Source organism: Ptychodera flava, unplaced genomic scaffold, assembly GCF_041260155.1.
Source record: "Ptychodera flava strain L36383 unplaced genomic scaffold, AS_Pfla_20210202 Scaffold_112__1_contigs__length_238456_pilon, whole genome shotgun sequence".
In the NCBI taxonomy this organism is placed as follows: domain Eukaryota; kingdom Metazoa; phylum Hemichordata; class Enteropneusta; family Ptychoderidae; genus Ptychodera; species Ptychodera flava.
Genome location: NW_027248294.1, coordinates 80450 through 104469, shown reverse-complemented (window position 1 = coordinate 104469; position 24020 = coordinate 80450). Strand labels below are relative to the sequence as shown.

Below are 24020 nucleotides of genomic sequence, written 5' to 3'. Positions count from 1 at the left end.
GGTCACCAGCCGAGCGGGCGGGACTTTAGCACCCGTTTACCGTACTGTGGAAGCTATGCCAAAAGTGACACAAGCAGCCTTTTTCAAGCAGCGTCGTGCTCAACAGCAGGATTATGCCACAAAATTGACAAAATTTTCGTATTTTGCCCTATATTCACACACGTGAATTCGCTCCATTTCTGCCAACGATCGCGTGTCTAGTGACCCAGATGACTTTATTTTACGTTTACATTGACAATGGGGTACGTTTAATCGGCATAGTTTGGCGATTGTCTCTTTAGACCAAAAATTACAAGTTTTGAAAGTTGAGTTCGTTCAAAATCAAGTAATTTTAGCTACCCAATTGAAAATTGATAAAATTATATTTTAAAATATGTATCTTGCCAAAACATTTGTCGACAATATTCTTCAGACCTATATCCGACACTTACCATCTCAAAAACAGTGAAAATATACCTTAGTTTATGAGAAAACCGCGTCTTTATTTTGGCGATATTGCTGGCTTTTGTTTACTTTCAATGACGCCACTGAAAGACGCCATTCTTGCCTATATTACCCGTCATCCAATGGTACCGGAAAAGCCCGGTCGTCGTGCAGACTGTACATGAGTTGCCAAACATTTGGAAAATGTCATTACTGAATAAACTTGACTTCAACTTTAGTTAAACGACTAAGACTACTAGCATTCAAATTTTGAAATATAGAATAATTTCGTACTCTGATTTTATAGAATATCAAATGATTTGAGTAAGCAAATGTCTATGAAGGAGTCATTTACACAGTCCAATGGATGTCTGATTACTCACTAATAGTCTCTTTGGGTGTTAACGTTCCTCTTCGAAGATGATATGTTGCAGTTTACTCCACAATACGATAACATGCTTCTATAGAGTTTATACATCCGCCTCCAGAATAACACACAATTTAGTAATAGGACGTTCCAAGATCAAGGTTCTGGTTTTAACCTTGGCAATCCGTACTAGCCCTCTCTCATCAGTTAAAACATCTACTACTCTGCCCATCTGCCACTGATTCCTTGGCACGTTGTCAGCGACCAATACAATATCATTCCTTTCGATGTTTCGTTCAGGATCCATTCATTTCTGACGCTCCTGAAGACAAGTCAGATACTCTCTGCTCCATCTTCTCCAGAATACATTAGCTAGCTCCTCCGTGATGAGAAGCATAGGGTGGATTGAACTCCCACTGTATATCTTCCTGACGTAAGCTGGAGTGGATTTGGGACTGGTTCCACTTCTCTATTCCTTCCTTGAGCTCTCGCTTTGCTCCAATCAAATTGGTACTGTTATCAGATCTCATCTTACGAACAGGACCTCTTCTGGCAGCAAATCTTCTCAATGCATTTATACACGAATCTGTGTCAAGACTGTAAGCAACCTCAATATGGACTGCTCTAATGGACAGGCAAGTAAACAGCACTCCATAGCGTTTGACTGTGCTGCACCCTCTCTTGATTTCAAACGGCCCAAAATAATCTACTCCAGACTGTGAGAATGGTGGTTCTCCAATAACAAGTCTCTGTGCAGGTAGATCAGCCATCTTCTGTGTAATCAATCTGGCTCTATAACGCTTGCAAGTATGAACGCACTTACTTACTATTATACTTCTGATCTTGACACTGGCCTTTGGAATCCAATATCGTTCACGCAGTTTTGTCAGTGTGATGTTGGTTCCCATATGTCCTGTGTGGCAATGAATGTCCTCCAATATCAAGTTAGTGATTGGCGAGTCTTCTGGTAGGAGGATTGGGTGTCTTCTTTCTATTGGGATTTCTGCACGAGATAGTCTTCCTCCAACTCTTACAATTCCATTAATATCTCGAATAGGGTCTAATTTATGATACTTGTATTCATAGTAGCTGCTGGCATCAGGGAAATGTCTTCCTTGTACATATTTGACTATTGCCATCTCTGCTGCTTTCATATCTTCTGTGGCCAGGCAGTCTGGTTTCTGACTATTATTCTGTGAAGTTTTCTCACTTCCTCTTATCTGTTTCTTCAGATTCTCCTTTAGTCTCAGAATCCAGGCAACTGTAGTTTTCAGCCTTACCCAGCTTGAATATCTGCTTAACAGCTTATGCATTATTGAATGATGATCTTCCTTTATGACACTTGCAGCTCATCTTGAGGCACAGCGCCACATAGCTCTGTCTTAGGCCACTTGGACTCTTCCATTATCAGGAAGTCTGGTTCCTTTAACCATAACTTTGTCATCCTGTTGTCCTTGACATGTTTACCCTCTCGAAGCTGCATCAGCTGGGTTCTCCTTAGTGTTAATGTACCTCCATTGTTCTGCTTTCGACCCTTCATGTATGGTAGCAAGACGATTTGCTACAAAGGTGTGAAATCTGCCTGTGCTATTATTGATATAGCGTAACACTGACATGCTATCAGTCCAATAGATAACCCTGTCAAATGGATAGTCAGTCTCTTTAGTAATCATGTGAGCCAACTTGACTGCAAAGCTTGCTGCTGTCAATTCCATTCTTGGTATGGTGATCCTTTTCAAAGGTGCAACTCTGGCTTTACCCATCAATAGATTACAGTGTACTTGACCTCTGTTGTCACTAAGTCTAGTGTAAGCAGCAATCCCGTAGCCGTTATCACTGGCATCAGAAAACATATGCAGTTGATAGGAAGTGATTGAGACATACTGTGGTTTTAGACTCCTTTGAATGGTGAGCTGTTCCAAGTGCACGATGTCTTCCAGCCCTCTGTTCCACTTATTGAGGTCATCTGCATCAATAGGGTCATCCCATCCAATATTCTTTCTGCAGAGAGTCTGTAATAGCATTCTGGCTGGTAGAACAAATGGCGCAGCAATACCTAGTGGGTCAAAGACTGTGCTTATCATTGAGAGAATACCTCTCCTTGTATGTTGCACAGGTCTCAAGTTTATCCTGAATCCAAATGTGTCCGTACCAACCAACCATACCACTCCAAGAGCTCTTTCTACTTGCTGATCACTGTAGTTAAGGTCATGCTGTAATGTTTTCGCCTTATCTTCTACTGGTATAGAGTCGTTAACCACCTCACTTGTACAAATCCACTTTGTAAGACGAAACCCACCTTATTTGACAGAGTTCTCTTGTTGCCTTGGCTGTTGCAACAAGCCTTGCTCATCTGTATCAACAGACTTCAGGAAATCATCTACTTAGAAGTTTCTAAAGATGCTGTCGACCACCTCACGGTCAAAGTCTGCCTTATTGTCTACTGCAGTCTGATGAAGTGCAGTATTTGCACATGCAGGTGATGACACTGCCCCAAATAAGTGAGCAACCATTTTGAAAGTTTTGGGTCCTCTGCTGAAGTCTCCCTCTGGCCACCACAGGAATTTCAAACAGTCGGTATGATGTTCAGAAACCTTGACTTGGTGGAACATACCTTCAATGTCAGCCATCATTGCCACTGGCCCTTGCCTGAATCGCAGCAGAACATTCACAATGGTATTTGTCAGGTTTGGTCCGCGCAGCAGTGTGTCGTTCAATGACACACCTTGACATCTTGCTGAACAGTCAAATACATTTAACTCTTATTTTATGGGGTTTCCGTGGATGGTAAATGCCGTGGTGTGGTATATACCAAACATTACATGTATTACTCTGCATGATTATCCCCTTCTGTTACTTCTTTAGCATACCACTCTCTAATAGGTTATTCATGAAATCTTTGTAGTCTACGGAGAACTTGTGGTCCCTCACCATCCGTCTTTTCAGTGCATTCAGGCGGTTTAGTGCTAAGTCTCTATTGTCTGGTAACACAACATCTTTCTTACGGAAAGGTAAATCCATGGAGTAATGACCATCTTGAAATCTAATTGACTTCATTATTTTCTCCCTGAACAACTTATCTTCCAGAGAAGGCTCTTTCCTGGTGTCCACACACCGTTCTGGAAAATCTAGGTTTATTGCATTTCTGACCAGTTGCTCCAATTGACTGTTTTCTTCTAAGACCCTTGCTTGTACTCTGTTGACTGCTAAGCTACTTTTGGGGCCTTCCTCTCCTCTAATGACATTCCATAAAATCCATCCAATTGCTGTTTTAGCTGCATAAGGACTCCCATGAGGTCCAGTCTTAATTGCCTTTGGCGAATACGCATCTGGAACATTGTTCCCAATTAATAGTCCGATATTGGCATTTAGTGAAGGCACCTTAATTTCCCTTAGATGATCCCATCTTTCAATGTCTTTCTGTGTAGGTATGTGTTCTCTTGTCACAGGAATTCTGTCCTTTGTGTATAAGGGTGGCAAATTAATACAATCATGGCCATCCAGATCACTGACAGTCAATCCACTGATCCTGTGGGTTGTGAGACTTTGTGGCGCTCCTATGGTGTCTAGTGTGACAGTAATTTTTCTTCCTGTCAATCCAAGCTGTCTAGCTAGCTCTTCAGTACAGAAACTGACATTGCTTCCAGTGTCCAAGAATGCATAAGTCTCCACAGCAATATTATCTTGAGCCCTGACTACAACTGGCAGGATAGCCATAGTGCACTCTCCACTGTCGCCGGCCCCTGTAGAACAATGTATCTTGTCTGATGTGGTACTGTCTACACAGGTGAGGGCACTGACGGAAGTATTCTGCTGTGCACTACCATTTTCATTCTTTATAGTGGAATCATTATTATTTCTGTCTTCATTGTGAAGAATGGCTGGATGGTTTCCATTGCACTTGCTGCAAGACAGCCTGGTTCTGCGTTGTCTTTTCTGGTGACCCTGCTTGAGGCATCCGTAACAAAGTCCCTTAACTTTGACAAAGTCTGATCTATGCCTGACAGGCTTTTCCAGAAACTGTAGACATGAGCTGAGAGCATGATTGAGATCCTGCAATAACTACAAGGTTTATCAAAGGCAATTTCCTTGCTAGTTTTCTTCTGCTCGGTTCTTGGTGACACTGCTTGTTCACTGTCTTTAGATAACGAACTGACATTACAAGATTCTACATTGGCTGCTAAGCTTCTTTCTCTATGCTGTCTACCCTTGGTCTGTCTGGCTGACAAATTGGGAACTTTCCTTGTCTCTGAAGCAAGCATATCCTTCCCATACATTGGGTCTGTTGCTTTTCTTGCCTCCTTACGAACGAAGACAACCAAGCTAGTCTTTGAACTTGACAGTGTTATCCCCATCTCTAATGGTCTGAACAATGTTCCTCCACTTGTCATGCAGCCAGAATGGAAGTTTACGCACAATCTGTCTGATATTGTCCGCATACTCCAGTACCCTGCCAGCATCCACATTGCCAACGGCATATTGACACTCCATGAGAAATACAACATATTCGTCAAGTGCCTTAGCATCATCTGCTTTGATTGTAGGCCAATTTAATGCCTTCTTAATTACGCTGAAGCAATGACTTCTGCATTTCCATAAGGGAGGAGGTCATTTTCAAACAGGCGGTACCTCGCGCGGATTCCGGGGTATCCCGCTCATACGTTTACCTCGGTGATTACCGCACCTCAGGTGCCGTGAATATTCATGACGAACTCATTACCGCAGGCTGGAGTGTTGGGCCATTCACACCTTTTTTTTTAGTCCATTTTGCTCTAATGATCGAGGTATCTCCGCGGCATTAAAACGTCCGCGGTAAGTCCGCAGGAATTAAGAAGCTGGGAGGGGTGACGGCTGTGCTGCAATTTACGAAAATCAACCTGATTTTTTTTCTTACTTTGCGCGATAGTTGGAGGGACGTGCTGGTTATTTTTAGCCGCAGACGTTCAACACTCGTCGAAGGGTCTCAAATTTCAAAACAAAAGATCAAAGGTCAAAGGGTTGAAAACTTGTAGCAATTTTACTGCCATCTATACATTTTCGCCAACAAATTACTATCGTAACTGATCATATATTACCCACCACATTTCACGGAAATGCTCAATAAAATGTTAAATAAAATTTTCAATAAAATATTAACTGAAGCAAAACAATGGATTGAAGCTCTGTATTCAAGATTTTACAGAACAAGGTAGGTATGCTCCAGGTTTTAAACGTTGAGCAAACAGAAAAATGTGTTTTACAAAAATAACCTCGAAATGTTTTTCATTTTCTAATCGGAAATTAGTGTTTTTTACGTTGTTTGCATTGTAGTTTTCCAAGTATGATTGAGAAATTTAACATACCAGCTAGCGTGACTGACTGCCTTGAAATTTATTTACGAATCTGGTCGAGAGCAAGTCAAATAATTTACTGATTCTATGCATAAAATTTGACAAGCTCTGCAAAATGCCGCAGTGGCAAACTGATCAAAATCATGATCGCTCATGCTGTAATGCTGCCAGCTGACTGATGTCAACAGTAGACAAACATGTTTATTACGTATCCTTTGCCTATGACAAGTATTTAACGTCAGTTTTCAGGGTAATGCCATTATTAGGGCAAAATTCGAACGCTGACATGCTCCCGATTTCTACATTTGCGGAATTTCCGAAGGTTTCAAGCAATTTAAGGGCTTTTCTGTGTCCGATCTCCCTGAACTTGCATTTGATTTCATCATGTTGAATAACGCTTCACCGTCTATGTAGTGATTTATTAGTCCCCACGGACACCGTCCGGGGGGACTTATAGGTTTGGTCGTGTCCGTGCGTGTGTGCGTGCGTGCGTCCGTGCGTGCGTCCGTGCGTGCGTCCGTCCGTTCACGCAGATATCTCAGAGATGCCCGAAGCGATTTCATTCAAACTTGGTACAAGGATTACTTCATATGTCATACAGATGCACGTCGATTTGTTTTGTGATACGATCCAATATGGCTGCCAGGCGGCCATTTTATTACGATTTTTTCATGTACAGAGCCATAATTCAGGCATGTTTCAACTGATTTTATTCAAAGTTGGTACAAGGACATTGACCAATGTCATAGATATGCACGTCAATTCTTTTTGTGATACGATCCAATATGGCCGCCGTGCGGCCATTTTGTTACGATTTTTTCATGTACAGAGCCATAACTCAGGCATATCTCAACCGATTATATTCAAACTTGGTACAAGGACATTGACCTATGTCATACATATGCACATCAATTTGTTTTGTGATACGATCCAATATGGCCGCCAGGCGGCCATTTTATTACGATTTTTCATGTACAGAGCCATAACTCAGGCATGTTTCTACAGATTTTATTCAAAGTTGGTACAAGGACATTGACCAATGTCATAGCTATGCACATCAATTTGTTTTGTGATACGATCCAATATGGCCGCCGTGCGGCCATTTTGTTACAATTTTTTCATGTACAGAGCCATAACTCAGGCATATCTCAACCAATTTTATTCAAAGTTGGTACAAGGACATCAACCTATGTCATACACATGCACATTGACTTGTTTTGTGATACGATCCAATATGGCCGCCGTGTGGCCATTTTATTACGTTTTTTCATGTCCAGAACCATAACTCAGACACGTATCAAGCAAATTTATTCAAAGTTGGTACAAGGAGATTGACCAATGTCATACATATGCATGTTAATTGTTTTGTGATACGATCCAATATGGCTGCTGTGCGGCCATTTTGTTATGATTTTTTCATGTACAAAGCCATAACTCAGGCATATTTCAACCAATTTTAATCAAAGTTGGTACAAGGACATTGACCTACCGTATGTCATACATATGCACATTGATTTGTTTTGTGATTCGATCCATTATGGCCACCATGTGGCCATTTTATTACAATTTTTTCATGTCCTGAACTACAACTCAGACATGTATCAAGCGAATTTATTCAAAAGTATTTTTATCACAGACCTAATTAATGAAGAGGATTCTATCCTCTCTGAGGACCTATAATCAAAGCACCCATTAACAAGTGGGGACTGTGTCATCAACGATGACTTGTTTTCGATGTCTTTCTCCGTCTGCTCCTGGTCGTTTCTGAATCCTATGTGCGTTTTTTTTTTTTTTTTTTGGATTCCCTCGCAAATACGCTCCGATACACATTTATTCTGTCTGAAATGGTGGGCCCGAACACGGCTTTCTAGACTATCTTACGACCAAAGGAAGTGTATTGTTTGCACGCTTCCTCTCGATTAGACATAAGGGAAGCTAAATATTCTGATAACAACGGAACGGGACTTGTTTTAGTTGATATATTACGACAAACGGTGACGAAATTTGAAGTATCAACGAAGGGTGCCGCACGACCATCGCAACATGCTGCCGACGCGTCTCACTGAACAACAATAACTGCCCTGGCACTTGCTGCGAAAACGAGCCCTGCCACTCCTTGACATGTTCTTTTGGGAGTACCCGAGTGGCAAAGGCTACGGATTCGCAGCAACCCTGGCACGAACAGTTCAGACAATGCAATCGCGATATCGGTGAACCTGTTGCTATCAGCGTAGTACTAGTATCGCGATCAGCGAAAGTGTATACTGGCAATCGCTCTCGAGGTCAACCGGTAACCTTGCTTTCCCGACTACAGTCCGAATTATTCCGACGTTCACGTCGGGTATAGCTTACCGTAGGACTAACGATACGCCCACGAATAGCCGACCATTTCCGAATGAAGCCGACGTTTGTTTCGCTCAAACACGGAAGAGAAAGTCGACGTGTCTTTGGAAAATCGGAAAGAAAGAACCGAAAACTCTCATTCATCAGATCGTACGCTGTTTGACGGACCCACGCGTGCGCTAAAAAGGGAGAGTGGCACACTGAGTGTGGAAGTCAATAAAGTTGCTTCAACACATTTGATAATATTTGACAAACTGTTAACGATGTTATAGGTGTGACCGGCGTTTATCTCGCTTTGAGCAAAAAACAAATGAAAGTGTTACATTGCCAAACAATAAATACGCTGAAGAAGACAGGCCACCTGACAACGCCGGGGGGGGGGGGGGGGGGAGGTAGTCGGCTGAATGCAAAGATGATAATCATTGTAGGGTTTCATTCATTTTTTTCTGAGGAATGATGCTGAAGCATTCACAGTATTTTGACTGTCATGAAGGCAGTATCCAAAGACTCAGGGCGTTTAAACAGAATGTAGGCTACAATTGATTAATTGAGTCTATTCAACGTATGTTGCTACTAAACACTGGCAATGCACTAATGCAGACTTCGTGCGTAGTATTGTAGACATCAGTGATACAAATTAGTGTTGCAGGGTTGACGAGTTCAACGCCCTCTCCGCAGTCAGTCTCACGTTCAACAGAGAAAAGTCGATTTCACATGTCCCCTAATGACGCAGTGCCTCGCGAGGGCCGTGTTTTGAACTTGAAAAAAAAGACAGAGTTGAAACCGACCGCCACAACGAGCCAGCATCACCAGATGTTGAACCGGTTATAACGCGGCCCAAATTCCAGTTAAACTTACCGAATAAACGAGACAAGAACTTGTCTAATTTAAAAGCAAACTGCAAAAAGTGGGCAGGTTTTCGCGAAGCTCGACGGCAAAATCTATGAGGAAACATATCCACGGTTTAATAGTTCAGCCATGTATCTGATAAGTTAAAAAAATGACGTCGCTACCATAACAGTACAGCACTACAACATTTAATAATTACACTACCGTCAAATAACATCAACAGATAGTCAAAATAACCAATATTTGTCGCGATATTTTCGGATCTTATGACCAACCAGAGGAGATCTGGGGTTGTCCTGTCTTGACCTCGGAATTGCAGCGGAAATATTTCCAAAACCCGATGTCACCGTCACACGTAGTCAAAAACCGTCTGCTCGCATCTAGTCTCGTGCCAAATAAAATATGTCGCTAAGTTTCGATGAAGTTTAAGCTGCGAAATTGCCATTTTAACATTTGTTGTAGATCGCTGGCTGATCCGGATATCGGGGTTTTCTCTCTCTCTCTATGTTGCAAGTGCAACACATCGGCATCGTGAAGCAACACACAGAGCACCTACGGTTTATTTGACGGGATCACAGAAAACTGATTACATTATTACTTCGAGTGGCATCTAAATACAACCCCGTGAATCTTTGAATAACATCGGGATGTGTAGAAACATAACAGATCGAACGGGATCGGGATCGGGAACCTGAGTTGTCGGATCGAAGTAACGTACATTCAAAGTTCAAAGTTCGTGCATGTCGTTTTTTTTTTATACCACGTCGCACGCTCCCGATTCTGAGAAATTTTCTTGGGACCATACTTCTATCACAACATGTTCCTCGCCACCCAAACAAGCTTCTGTGTTCAAATTTTTGAAAGGGAAAAAGATAGCTCCGATCTCGGGTGTTCAAATAAATAACCAATGTTTGTCTACCTTGTTTATAACATAGTAAAGTTGGTAAGCTTATGCATTACTAAAACCATGACGTAAAGTTTCGCACTGGGGAAAATTTTTAACGTAAGCTGTAGAGATTTATTATTGCTTCAGAACTTCAATATTGTTCAACAAATAGACCTTTAGCTGTAAGAAAGAAAACATACTTACATTACCAGCATTTTTACGTCAAGTTATACCATGGTCTCTTTCTTTTCAACATCACGTTTCTTTGTGATCAGTGATGTCAGTTTTATTTTAGAAATATGATCAACTGCCCGATGTTACAGTCGGGAAATAGTACAGTTTTAAAACTGCGAGCATCTTTCCAATCGGCGTACACATTATTGGTGGAACCGAAAATATTTACATTAAAGACTTCCGCATGCTCTTGGATCACCATATCTGTAAATGCAATGCTACATTGTTGCAGAAGTTTTTTTGCACATTTTTGTGTGCGTGTTTGTTGAAGTTTTTCTAGGTCACTTCGACAGACAGTACGCATTGAAAAGTCCCGAGCGCGATTTCTAATTTAAGAACGCGTTTTAGGAAGTGCCAGATGACCGTTTTAGGATCCCAGGAGGACATGCAATCTGATTCGTTCAACAATAGACACTAATGTCACTCAACCTAAATTGCGGTCGACCTCTTCAGATCCCGGTAAAAGCCATTACTGATATGACAAGTTGAACACTGTCAGATGACCGTGTGCCAGTCCTTGCTCCTTCGCTGGACTTGTCACACATCAGCGTTACTGTCGGCAAGATCAGAAGACTACGTCACAAGCTTAAATGACGTGCCAAACGGTGCGGTTTTCCGCGGGACAATTTATGCATGCGAACACATTAAAAGGCGCTAACTGCTTTACCTCACGTCCCGGCAGGGTAAGAGGGACACCGCGGACTCCGCGCGAGGTACCGCCTGTTTGAAAATGACCTCCTCCCTAACTGGTTGTGAGTTCCTCCATAGCCTTGGGATATCCTATATCACTGCTCAGGTGTGAATAACCCAATACAATTTTATGTGCTTCACTAGTCGTATATTGTTCAAGGTAATTCATCCTTTCATCGTCACAATCTGTGTAGGCTACTATTCTGGTAGTAAACTGACGTTTGAACCTAGGAAAGTCTCGGGTTACCTCCAAATTTGCTCAGCTCGATTGGTGGCTTTCTGAGTTCCTGTGTTATACACCGTGCTGTCATTTCATTGATATTCTGTATATTTGGTTGCTGAACTGCTGGAGCTGCTAAATGTGTTGACACAGACATCCCCAGGTTGATGACAATACTGTTTTGTTTGAGTGTCTCACCAGATCTGTCTTTTTTGTCTGACTGAGGCTGTGTGGTCGGAATACCAGAACAGCTTTTGCTTTCATTTTGTTCGAACAATGAAGGACTTGTGTACGTGCATTACTAACAGCCATTTCCTGCTTTAGTCTGAATTCTTCTTGCAGTTTCTTCAGTTGTAACCTTGACAACTCTAACTCCAATTAAAGCCTTTTCCCTTTAATTTCTATCTGGAGCTGTTCCTCTAAAGCTGCACTACGTACTGACTACGTACTCGGCTTGTTTCTGCTCCTCTTGCAGTCGCAGCATAGATATTGCAGAAACTCTTGACTCTCTACTGACCTTTGAACTATTGCTTTTGCTACTGACTTGAGATGCGCTGTCTCCTGGGTCTACACAACTGCTTAAATAGTTCTCAACAGACATCTATAATTGTCTAACACGCTCACACATGTTAGCGAACAGCAAACTATAGAAACCTTGGTCTTGATCTGACAAGCAAGAAGACAGCTCGCTTTCAGAAGACAGATAGCCATCGTAAATTTGAAGAAGCTGCTTATACTGTTCAACAACCTGTGATTCATTGTTGGGCACTGTCAGTAAACTGTTCAGACTTCTCATAACATCTTCAAGCCCCTTTGTTACTTGGTCATAATTTGCTAGAACTCTATCACGCCTAATTGGGGTGGACTGAACTTCATCTGTAGCTGCCATAGTGATGTACTGCTTAATGTAACAAATACCCAGTAGTACCACACCTATATGAAGTTCAACTATATATTTCTTTTCCTTTTACTAAAACAGAACTGAAGAAGTTCCCTTGTATCTTCTCACTTAAGCTTACACTCAGATTTCTGCTTTACCTTGAAATTGTTCAGTGTTCTTGAACAAATCTTGAGATAGAGTTTGATGTACCTTTTCACAGTCTTCTTAGGGACTGGTCAGTTTCTTCGGCCTGGGGGGGGGGGGGCCCGGTGGATTATTTTTTGCCGACGTCAAAAAGTGGCTGACCCCCCCTATTCAAAATTTTGAAAACAGGGTGACCCCCCTATTCCAAATTTCGAAAATAGGGTGACCCCCCTCGGCGCGCGACATAGGTAAAACAACAGGTGGACATAAATTATATATATATATATATATATATATTATATATATATATATATATATATATATATATATATATTATATTTTACATTATACATATATTTATATTTTAAATAGTCATTCTATGTTTTAATGAAATTGTTGACATGTCAGTTGTAAGATAGGAATTTCAAAGTGTCAATCTTAAAGTTTGAATACAGTATATTTTGAATGAGCTGTATTTTGAATGAGCTGTGAATGTATTTCACACTTTCTATGCTTAACCAGATGTCCTGAACTGTTGTACAGAAATGGATGTCAATTATAATATCAAAGAGGAAAAAGCAGTGAATCAAAAACTTTGATGGGTGTAAAGACTTGCCAACCATCCAATTAAATATCCTGAGGAGCCATAGAGAGCTTTTTTAGCCAAATCTGATGTGTACAGTGTCTGAGAGGACCTTTTCTTGTAACATTGAAACCATAAAGGCACAGCTAATAATGACAAAAACTGCCCTTTTTAACTGTTATTTTGTTCATAAAAAAGCATCTTTCTACAGAAATCCTGTGACACAAAGGAAAATAATTGCATCAATGAGAAGGAAAGATATCTTGTCATTTTTCTATCTCTAAAATAAGTCACTGTATCAAATATATATTGTGAAATATTTGTGCATGTTGCTTTCTCATACTGAATTCTCATAGAGAGAACAGAAAAGTATCAGGAATTTGTCATCCTTTTCATATGAAATGCAGATTTCATAATGGTACACTTTCACTTAGCAAACATCAAGATATCTCTGATTTATTAAAGTATGGCGCCCAAAGGGCGCGCCGAAAATATGAAACACCCTGATATCTTTGATTATATGCCTGAAGGGCATGCTAAAAAATGTCTAATATATTAAAGTATATGAGCTTGAAGAGCACGCTGAAAAATATTGAACATACAGATATCTCTGATGTATGTATGCTTGATATGTTAAAGTTGGGTGTGCTGAAAAATATGAGTGATTATTAAAGTTACGCGCCCGAAGGGCGCGCCGAAAAATACAACTGAATGATGAAATTTGTGGCTGACACTAGCATTTTAGGCAATTATGAGCCTGTGTCAAAATTCAAAAACACACTGACCCCCCTATTGGGCATTTCAAAAAAACATGGTGACCCCTCCTATCACCAAAGTCAAAAACAGGGTGACCCCCCCCATGAATCAACCGGCCCCCCCCCCCAGGCTGAAGAAACTGACCAGTCCCTTACATCAGCACTATTTGCTCAATCTTCTACTATTTTGGGCTGATCCACAGAGTTTACTGTGTAGTAGCATCCACGATAAATGACACCTTGATTACCACAAAACTTGAGTCTTTATTTCACTGTATGTTTGCCACTTGAATGCTTGTGCGGATTGTGTATACAAATGCATACACACCAGTAACATGCACCATAAGAAACACGTAAACTGAAATATTACAGGAGAAAACACTACAGCATAAGATAATGTTTTGATAAATAGCGCCAGCAACGGAGGCAATGAGAAACATTCAAATGCTTGCTAGCTAACTCTAAAGTTTGATTTGGATAGGATACTTCTGAGTACACAATAATAGGATACTATTTGTTTTATAACTAATACTAATACATGCAGCGATGTTTCTGCGATGTTTCAATGTCAAGATTTGAGTCTAGATGTTATGTGTTCTACCAGTACAAATTCTGAGTTCCATGTCCGTTGTAAACATGTGACCGACGCATCGATGGTAACATCGTAGCAAAACAGAACAATAAAACTCCTTGAACGACATCAAACGACTCTCTATAGTGTTCACAAAATATACACACCTCTGTATCCGGATTAGCCGCGAACTTTATGCTACTTCTTTCACAAGACTCTCTACTCAGGCAAAATCTCCTGAAGTCTCTCAAATCTCCTCTTCCTTTTTAGCTCCACTGTCAGCGAAGTGGAGCTTATCAAATAGGTTGATATTCCGTATTAGCTTTGAAATTTGGTATACAGGTTTGTACAGATGAGCTAAGTAATATATATGGAATTTCTGATGAAATCTGTAATTTTGTATTTTGGGGCAATTTTTGCAATTTTGGTCAAAAAATGTGTATTTCCAAATGTACTCATCTGATAGCTTTGAAACTTGGTATACATGTTCCTACAGATGAACTGAATCATATTTATTGAAATTATGGTGAAATCTGCAATTTTGTATTTTTGGGGCAATTTTTGCCACTTTTGGTCAAAAAATGTGTATTTCCAAAACTACTCATCTGATAGCTTTGCAATTTGGTATACAGGTTCCTACAGATCACCTTAATGATATTTACGGAAATTATGATGAAATCTGCAATTTTGAATTTTGGGGCAATTTTTGCCATTTTTGGTCAAAAAATGTGTTTCTCAAAAAGTACTGGTCTGATAGCTTTGAAATTTGGTATACAGGTTTCTACAGATGAGCTAAGTAATATATATGGAATTATGATGAAATCTGTAATTTTGTATTTTTGGGGCAATTTTTGCCATTTTTGGTCAAAAAATGTGTATTTCCAAATGTACTCATCTGATAGCTTTGAAACTTGGTATACAGGTTCCTACAGATGAACTGAATCATATTTATTGAAATTATGGTGAAATCTGCAATTTTGTATTTTTGGGGCAATTTTTGCCACTTTTGGTCAAAAAATGTGTATTTCCAAAACTACTCATCTGATAGCTTTGCAATTTGGTATACAGGTTCCTACAGATCACCTTAATGATATTTACGGAAATTATGATGAAATCTGCAATTTTGAATTTTGGGGCAATTTTTGCCATTTTTGGTCAAAAAATGTGTTTCTCAAAAAGTACTGGTCTGATAGCTTTGCAATTTGGTATACAGGTTTCTACAGATGAGCTAAGTAATATATATGGAATTTATGATGAAATCTGTAATTTTGTATTTTTGGGGCAATTTTTGCCATTTTTGGTCAAAAAATGTGTATTTCCAAATGTACTCATCTGATAGCTTTGAAACTTGGTATACAGGTTCCTACAGATGAACTGAATCATATTTATTGAAATTATGGTGAAATCTGCAATTTTGTATTTTTGGGGCAATTTTTGCCACTTTTGGTCAAAAAATGTGTATTTCCAAAACTACTCATCTGATAGCTTTGCAATTTGGTATACAGGTTCCTACAGATCACCTTAATGATATTTACGGAAATTATGATGAAATCTGCAATTTTGAATTTTGGGGCAATTTTTGCCATTTTTGGTCAAAAAATGTGTTTCTCAAAAAGTACTGGTCTGATAGCTTTGAAATTTGGTATACAGGTTTCTACAGATGAGCTAAGTAATATATATGGAATTTTGATGAAATCTGTAATTTTGTATTTTTGGGGCAATTTTTGCCATATTTGGTCAAAAAATGTGTATTTCCAAAACTACTCATCTGATAGCTTTGAAATTCGGTATATAGGTTTCTATAGATGAACTAAATAATATTTATTGAAATTATGATGAAATCTGCAATTTTGTATTTTTGGGGCAATTTTTGCCACTTTTGGTCAAAAAATGTGTATTTCCAAAACTACTCATCTGATAGCTTTGCAATTTGGTATACAGGTTTCTACAGATCACCTTAATGATATTTTTGGAAATTATGATGAAATCTGCAATTTTGTAATTTTTTGGAGCAATTTTTGCCATTTTTGGTCAAAAAATGTGTTTCTCATAAACTACTCATCTGATAGCTTTGCAATTTGGTATACAGGTTTCTACAGATGAGCTAAGTAATTTATAGGGAATTTCTGATGAATTCTGTAATTTTGTATTTTTGGGGCAATTTTTGCCATATTTGGTCAAAAAATGTGTATTTCCAAAACTACTCATCTGATAGCTTTGAAATTCGGTATATAGGTTTCTATCAGATGAAGCTAAATAATATTATTGAAATTATGATGAAATCTGCAATTTTGTATTTTTGGGGCAATTTTTGCCACTTTTGGTCAAAAAATGTGTATTTCCAAAACTACTCATCTGATAGCTTTGGATAGTTGCAATTTGGTATACAGGTTTCTACAGATCACCTTAATGATATTTGTGGAAATTATGATGAAATCTGCAATTTTGTAATTTTTGGGGCAATTTTTGCCATTTTTGGTCAAAAAATGTGTTTCTCATAAAGTGCTGGTCTGATAGCTTTGCAATTTGGTATACAGGTTTCTACAGATGAGCTAAGTAATATATAGGGAATTTCTGATGAAATCTGTAATTTTGTATTTTTGGGGCAATTTTTGCCATATTTGGTCAAAAAATGTGTATTTCCAAAACTACTCATCTGATAGCTTTGAAATTCGGTATATAGGTTTCTATAGATGAACTAAATAATATTTATTGAAATTATGATGAAATCTGCAATTTTGAATTTTTGTGTCAATTTTTTACATTTTTGGTTAAAAAATGTGTTTCTCAAAATATACTGTTTTCGTGTCTTGTAAGCCCTTGGGGCTGGGTGAGGCAACCAAGCTGTTTAAGACCACACATGACACTTTAATAAATAGATATAACATAGCATAACATAACTGCTCTAACAGCTTTGAAATTTGGTATACAGGTTTCTATAGATGAACTAAATTTGATCTATTGAAATTATGATGAAATCTGCAAATTTTATTTTTGGGGGCGATTGTTGCCATTTTTGGTCAGAAAATTTTATTCTCCAAAACATAGGGCCAAAGTCCCTGAAGCTACTATAGACATGGATACAAAATTAAGTATATCCTGACTGTATGAAATTATCTCACTAAGGTCATCCTAGGGACATGTAAACCAAATATTAAAGCTGTCTGACCAGCGGTTTTGAAAAAAAACAAGCAACTCAACAGTTGACAGAGCTCTGCTGTATTATGTAGAGAATAACCTTTTGTGACACATGTATTGATGAAGAAGGTGGATATCTTTGATAGCTCACTTCAGGATGGCCTGACCAAAAATGGAAAAAATTCTGTAAAAATACAGATTTGCATATTTCATCAGACTATATTAGTCTATAATAGCAAATAAACGAGAGTTAATTACATTCTAATTAAAGTAAACAAGACTTGCTTAAATCAAGATTTACGTCATAAAAAAACAGCATATCTGTCAGGTTATAAAGAATCTTGAGCTGATTATCTTTTAATATCAGTATTTTCATCCTATTAACCAAGCACATTTTAACTTTCAAATTAACATTGTATGCAAGTTCTGTTGAATAAGTTGAGACTGTACGTACTAAGAGAAAGCACACTGAAGAGACAAATGTTTGAAACTTAAGAAGTTCAAGGTCATCAAAAGCATTATAAGGAATCATGTTACACTTTCAATGCACTGTTTACACAGATTGCATAATTGCTATAAATAGCACATGAGGAATCTTACAGCCCAGCTTTACCATAAAAACACTATCACTTTGACCACTCTTTTAATTGACCACTCTATTTTTTTCCTCAAAAAGTAATTTTATTTTATCCTTACCAAGCCAACCATAAATGGAATTAGAACTTTCTCTATCTCTATTTATTTGACCACCCTATCATGACAAACTATTATGAGCAATTTCTTTTAGATAACATAAATGGTGGTTCAGAATATATCAAAGTTGGGATTCAGGAAAGTTGCCTTTACATGTTTTAATCCTCAATTCACTATGAACTGTCAAAAAAAGTTGTGCTTTCTGATAATTCCACACTAAAATTATTTTGGCTTTGATGATTTCCTAATTAATTCAATTATTTAAAATCATATTAATTATTTTTTTCTGGGTGAATTGATAGGGTTTATACAGTACAAGAATTACATACAATGTAAGTCAAACTTTGACCAAAAATGACAAAAAAATTCCTTAAAAATACACATTTGCATATTTCATCACAATTTGAACAAATCTAAGTTGGGTTATCCCTAGGGACCTGTATACCAAATAACAAAGCTGTCTGACCAGGGGTTATGAAGAAGAAGATTTTTTACCAAAAACACCTTTTTTGGCATTAATTTGCCTATTTTCAACAATATCAAAAAATTAAAAAAATTAGTTTCTCAAAATCATATTTTTCATCTCCACAACAAATATCAAATCAGTAAGTACTGCGGTTCTCAAGATATTTGAGTGGACGGACGCCTCACAAACGGACATACATACATACATACATACATACATACATACAGACTGACGCCGGACGGATACCCATCCCAATAGCTTCTATAGACTATAGTCTATAGTAGCTAAAAACTACTCATCAGATAGCTTTGGTTGACATGTTCGTAGGGATGATCCGATGTGATATATTCAAAGTATGATGAAATCTTCAATTGTGTATTTTTGCAGCTATTTTAGCTACAGCTGGCCACTGCATTGAGCTATCAAAGATTTCCACCTTCTTCATCAACATGTGTCAAAAATAGTTATTCTCTACATAAACACAGCGGAGCTATATCGGCCGCTAGGTCGCTTGTCTTCTTGTACTATGCATGCGCTAGAGCGCCCTCAACATCAAATTCTTAAAGCCAGACGGCAACATGGCCCGGGGCATAGAATGTTGAAAAAATGGCGGTGAATAATGGCCAAAGTGGCAGCAATGCACAGCAAGGGTTGAATTGTGATTCAAAGTGACAGGAGCGCCTGTACAGCCTTGGCATGGAATGTGGAAAATCATTGAATAGATGGGCACTCACACGGTCCAAGTGGGTGGAGTTGTGATCTTGGGTGACAGAAGCACCTGTACGGCCAAAGCATGGAATGTTGATCAGATGAAGATATGATCTGGTGTGACAGGAGCACCTGTATGGCCTCAGCATGAAATATTGAAAATGGTGATATATGGATGGCTAACTGCATGACTCAGGTTGAGTTGATTGGAATGTCAACAAGGCAGCAAACTGAGTTGCAGTGTGTCAAATGTTTCTATGGGACAGTCAATGCTTGGGATGCGTGACAAAGAAGGCTGTCTTGTGTCCAAATATAAGTCTGGTTTCAGTTACTTAGTAGTAAATTTAGCAGTGAAAAGTGCAATGAGTGAGAAAGGATCTTGATTCTATTCTATGGAATAATATTGAGTAAACAAGATGCTTCGCAAAACCCTGCTGAGTGAAATCGTTCCCGATTATGTTGCGTAAGAGCTTCTGCGCTACCAAAACGGTTGAGAAGCGAAGCGTCAGATCCAAAATTGCTGAAGTGCTTTGCCTTGGAATAGTCAGTAATTTAATACCGAATTTAGATTACGTCCTAGTGTTTAGTATCATTATACTCAATTTTTTTCTTTGAATTTCTTTTGTATTCCATTTGATTGTGCTAATTTTTGAAGATTGTTCAATGAGTCCACAGTAAGTGAGGCTTCCCACAATGCTCCATGATCTGTACACACGGAGATCACTCACTGAACTGAAGCAAATTTCTTCTGTACACAGAACAAGTCGGTCAATATTTCAAAATTCTGGCAACATAATTCTGATTATCGTAATTTTCTGATCTCTCACTGTGAATAATGAGAAGATCAACCCATTTTCCGCGGAGGAGATAGCAATTTTGTAATTTTGTTGACATAGATTTTTGACAGCCATACACAATATTTTCAAGGAAACTAAGGGAATAAGTTGCATCTGTGTTGGCAAAAGAAAGGGTATTGATTTTTTTTAATGTTCGTAACAAAGGAAATTTGCATGTCTGACAGGTGGTATGATGAGGCCATTAGTTGCTGATAACTTTATCTTGAAAAGTGTGCAATTTTTAGCACCTCCAAACATTGACTTCTCATTCAATTTACTCTTGAATTTTAAACATAATCAATATTTTTGGAACATAGTTTTAACAGATAATCCTGAACTTAAATTGTAAGTTAAAAATTGTTAAGAATCTGATAAAATTGAAAAAGCCTTTAGCAAAAAATGTCTGAGTGACAGATCAAGGGGAATTGTGGGTAGCCTCACTTACTGTGGAGTCCGGCTCTGTCTACTAGGTTGTAAATTTTCCTCGGGATCTGAACTTCAGCTTAATATCATTAATTCTACTTTGCATGTGGTCAATTAGGACACAAAATTCCAAGTGATATTCACTAAATACCTACGTCTTCAAGCACATATTCGTCTCCAAATCACCTTTTTGAAATTGTTGCCAGTTATTACTGAGCATGCTGAGTGTGCCTCGTACGTCTCTTGGGTTGGATAAAGGTCATGACCTCAGACGCGGTCTATAAACTTGTCTGAGCGAAAAAATACTTTACATATATATGTACCACAGTTTACTTGCATCGAAGCCCGCTACCAATACCAAAAACATTATGCCATTCCTTTATGTTAATGAGTATTTACCAATTTGGACCCGGAACTATTTTTGTTGGAGTTTGAGTCTCAGATTGGGCAATCAGTCATTGATGCTGCAGATTGAAAAATGTAATAAAACCTTTCGGCATCGAATATTTCATTTTTTTTCTGCATTTTGTCATCACAGATAATTGGTAAAGTGTAAAATGTATGATAAAACCAAAATATAACTTCGCTGTAGGCTAATGTGGTTAGTTGATTAAAATAAGTTCAGTGTAGAAAAGAAGGTAGAATAAATTCGGATTGGTGAGTAAAAAAAAGATTCAGTACTTTTGATAGGATTTTCTGACTCGATGTGCAGCGTTAGATGTTCGTTGTCTGCTCGCAAAGTGATTCTTTTTCACCCTGGAGTGCGGCGACAAAACGTTATGGGACGCCACACTGTTTAATTGACAATCTTGTGAGACGAAAGTTGCAATTTGTGAACCACTCACAGACCTTGTTGTTGATGAACTTCCCCCCACGTGGTATAAAATAGAGACAAAATTCGGAAAGGGCCAATTATGGCACAAGTTTTAGAGAAGACAATCAACCCGAGGGGTATGGGAGGGCTTTATTTTGAAGATATCATCCAATGATAGTTTGGACTTATTTTATAGACATCCTGAAGGAAAGTCATTCATTGATGCCAAGTCACAACTTTGAACGAAGCGAGAGCCCGGGGATGTTTGAGTACGATCACCCGGCCTCGACAATATTTATCCCAGAGACCGGCATTGGCGTTGATAGATCATACCATGTAAAGTTTTCTTACTACTATCTCGCATGAGCCTACTTTTTTGCGGACATTTTGTAAATCACACATTTCCAATCGCGTAAATAATAAGCTTATGCTCCATGCACTGAGAATAAACCAAGGGACAGACTACGTCGCATAAGAACATTTTCACGTCCTTTCGTGTGATGATCGACCTTTGCCACTCCATCCCGGTGTCAGCCCTGGCCGGCAGGACTGGATGTGTTTAATCACGGCAATTTGAGAGCAATACTTGAAAAGAAATACACTACATCCCTACTCATTGTAAAACTTTATCTTTCTGACATTATTATCCAAACATCCTTTCACAAACTCCTCACTTTGCGCGATATGCACATAAATATGTTTTCCCAGCCCAGGAGATATACGGCGCGCCTTTCATCGGCTTGCAAAATACATAGGAGTTCGTTGACCTCATTGTACGTCTGGCCGCCGACTGGGCAACGCGCGCAAATCGAAATATCGTTTAAAAATTGGAAGTTTTGAATAGTTCATGTTGTTTAAAGGTTATAATTTTTAAAAGTTCATGGCTCCTATCATATTCCTATCTATTGATCTAAATCTACGCCTCTTAATACGAGCGTATACCGTTTCGGTCACAGGTTCATGTTTGTCTGCACAGGCGAAACATCGTCGGGGGGTGCGACTCTGCAGCTTGTCCGGAGTGTTTGTTTGATTCCACTAATTCACATTAAATCAAACCCATTCACAATTTTAAAGACGGGACGAGTAAACAAAGGTATGGCTGGAGTAAATTAACATGTTTTGGGACATTATACGTGTAAAATTAGCGGTTTTCGTTTGTGCTGAATTTGTTACGTTAGAACATAGGGTAAGGGAATTTCAGTGTTGTCAACAAACGGGCGAGGAATGTTGGTGAGGACGCGACCATGGAGTATGTTAGAGGTGTGATCGGTATTGTGTCATTCAAATTTGACGGCAGGTAGGTGATAGGGTAGTCATTCAGTGTAGTATATCTCTGTTAATATATAGCACTCATTTCATTGAAAGCTACAAATGCAAGACCTAACACTTTCTTGATGACATTATCAGTCCAATCATGCGTTCCCAAAACACACCAAACCATGGAACGCATTTGGAATAAAGGACCATTCTTCACATTTGTGGTCCATGTGTATTGTTGCATATGGGTTGAGTCAATAAGTTTGCAAAGTTCATTAGACACAGAGAGGTACGAAGTTCTGTTGTTGGAGATCATCTTCAAAGGGAGCGAGCATTGGACAGCGAAATGGTAGAAGGTGCGTAAGAATGAAACAGTTTATAATATACGGCTAGTTTTCAATCGGGTTCGAACCACAACATACGGCATCAGTTCAATCACAGGGGGTTGTCTACATGTCCGTCCCTAGGGGTGGGTAGGTGTTTCGTTGTATCCCTAATAAAGATATATTCTACCAACCTTTGGTGTTTCGGTCTTAACTTAGCACTGCCCTTGACAATCTTGCGTGGGGGGCCTACGTTTTATCAACATGCTGCTTCTATTATCTGATGAGTTTGAGTGCCTAATTAGCCAAAGTAATCAAGGGTAAATTACTAATCTGTGGACACTCTCACCAGATTATCACCGGATTAAATTTGACAAAGTCAATAACGAATGCACCAGCAAGGTCTTCAGTTATACCTTGGTGGCGATTGGCAGCCGTTGGAGGTTGTGAAAGTCTGGAGCCAGGAGTCGCTACGATGACCTATGACACTGGACAGGTTTGACCTTGCTCTGCGACAAGACAATCGAGTGTGGTCAAAGTTTGTGATCTTGAACTAATTACTGGATGATGCGAGGTGAAGACTTCTTTACGGCGTTATTTGAAAAGGCATTGTGGATGTAGTTGGGTGGTAAGAATGATTACGGCTATGAATAGAGGACAGTGATGAAATAATGACGAATGGCAGAGAGTGGTAATAGTAAGACAAGAGTTCAAAAGCATGGCTTAGAATGAATGAAACTGGACGAAGGAGCCTGAAACTATGGCTTGATAATGCTGAGTGTTGTGTACAATAATTAGTTGGGTACAAAATGTAATTAGATAACACATGGCTACAGATACATCTATGTTAGCATAAAGTTAAGGACTGCTGCATCCTGAAAAGGGGGGGGGGGGCACTAGCTCCATGAACTTACAAACTATAGATCTGTGTCATCACAGATCTTTACTACATATACTTAGTGAATCATGGATCTCTCTGTAAATTATGGAAAAGATAATTATAAAATGATAAACAAAGAATTGAATTCATGATATGTTAGAGTAACAAGCGACCTAGCGGCCGATATAGCTCCGCTGTGTTTATGTA

General features: G+C 39.0%; 1 protein-coding gene across 6 annotated transcripts in view; it reads right to left on the bottom strand.

The window, feature by feature from the left end:
• The window catches only part of LOC139126639 (ABC-type oligopeptide transporter ABCB9-like), a 96560-nt gene that overhangs the window by 20267 nt on the left and 52273 nt on the right, over positions 1-24020 (bottom strand). Inside the window, exon 11 of one of the 6 annotated variants that reach the window (XM_070692698.1) lies at positions 13949-14062. The exons of the other annotated variants lie outside the window; for them this stretch is intronic. Within the exon in view, the coding sequence (XP_070548799.1) occupies positions 13974-14062 (89 nt within the window). The 3' untranslated portion in view covers positions 13949-13973. Of the gene's footprint in view, positions 1-13948; positions 14063-24020 lie in introns of those variants that run through there. 6 annotated transcript variants of the gene reach the window in all.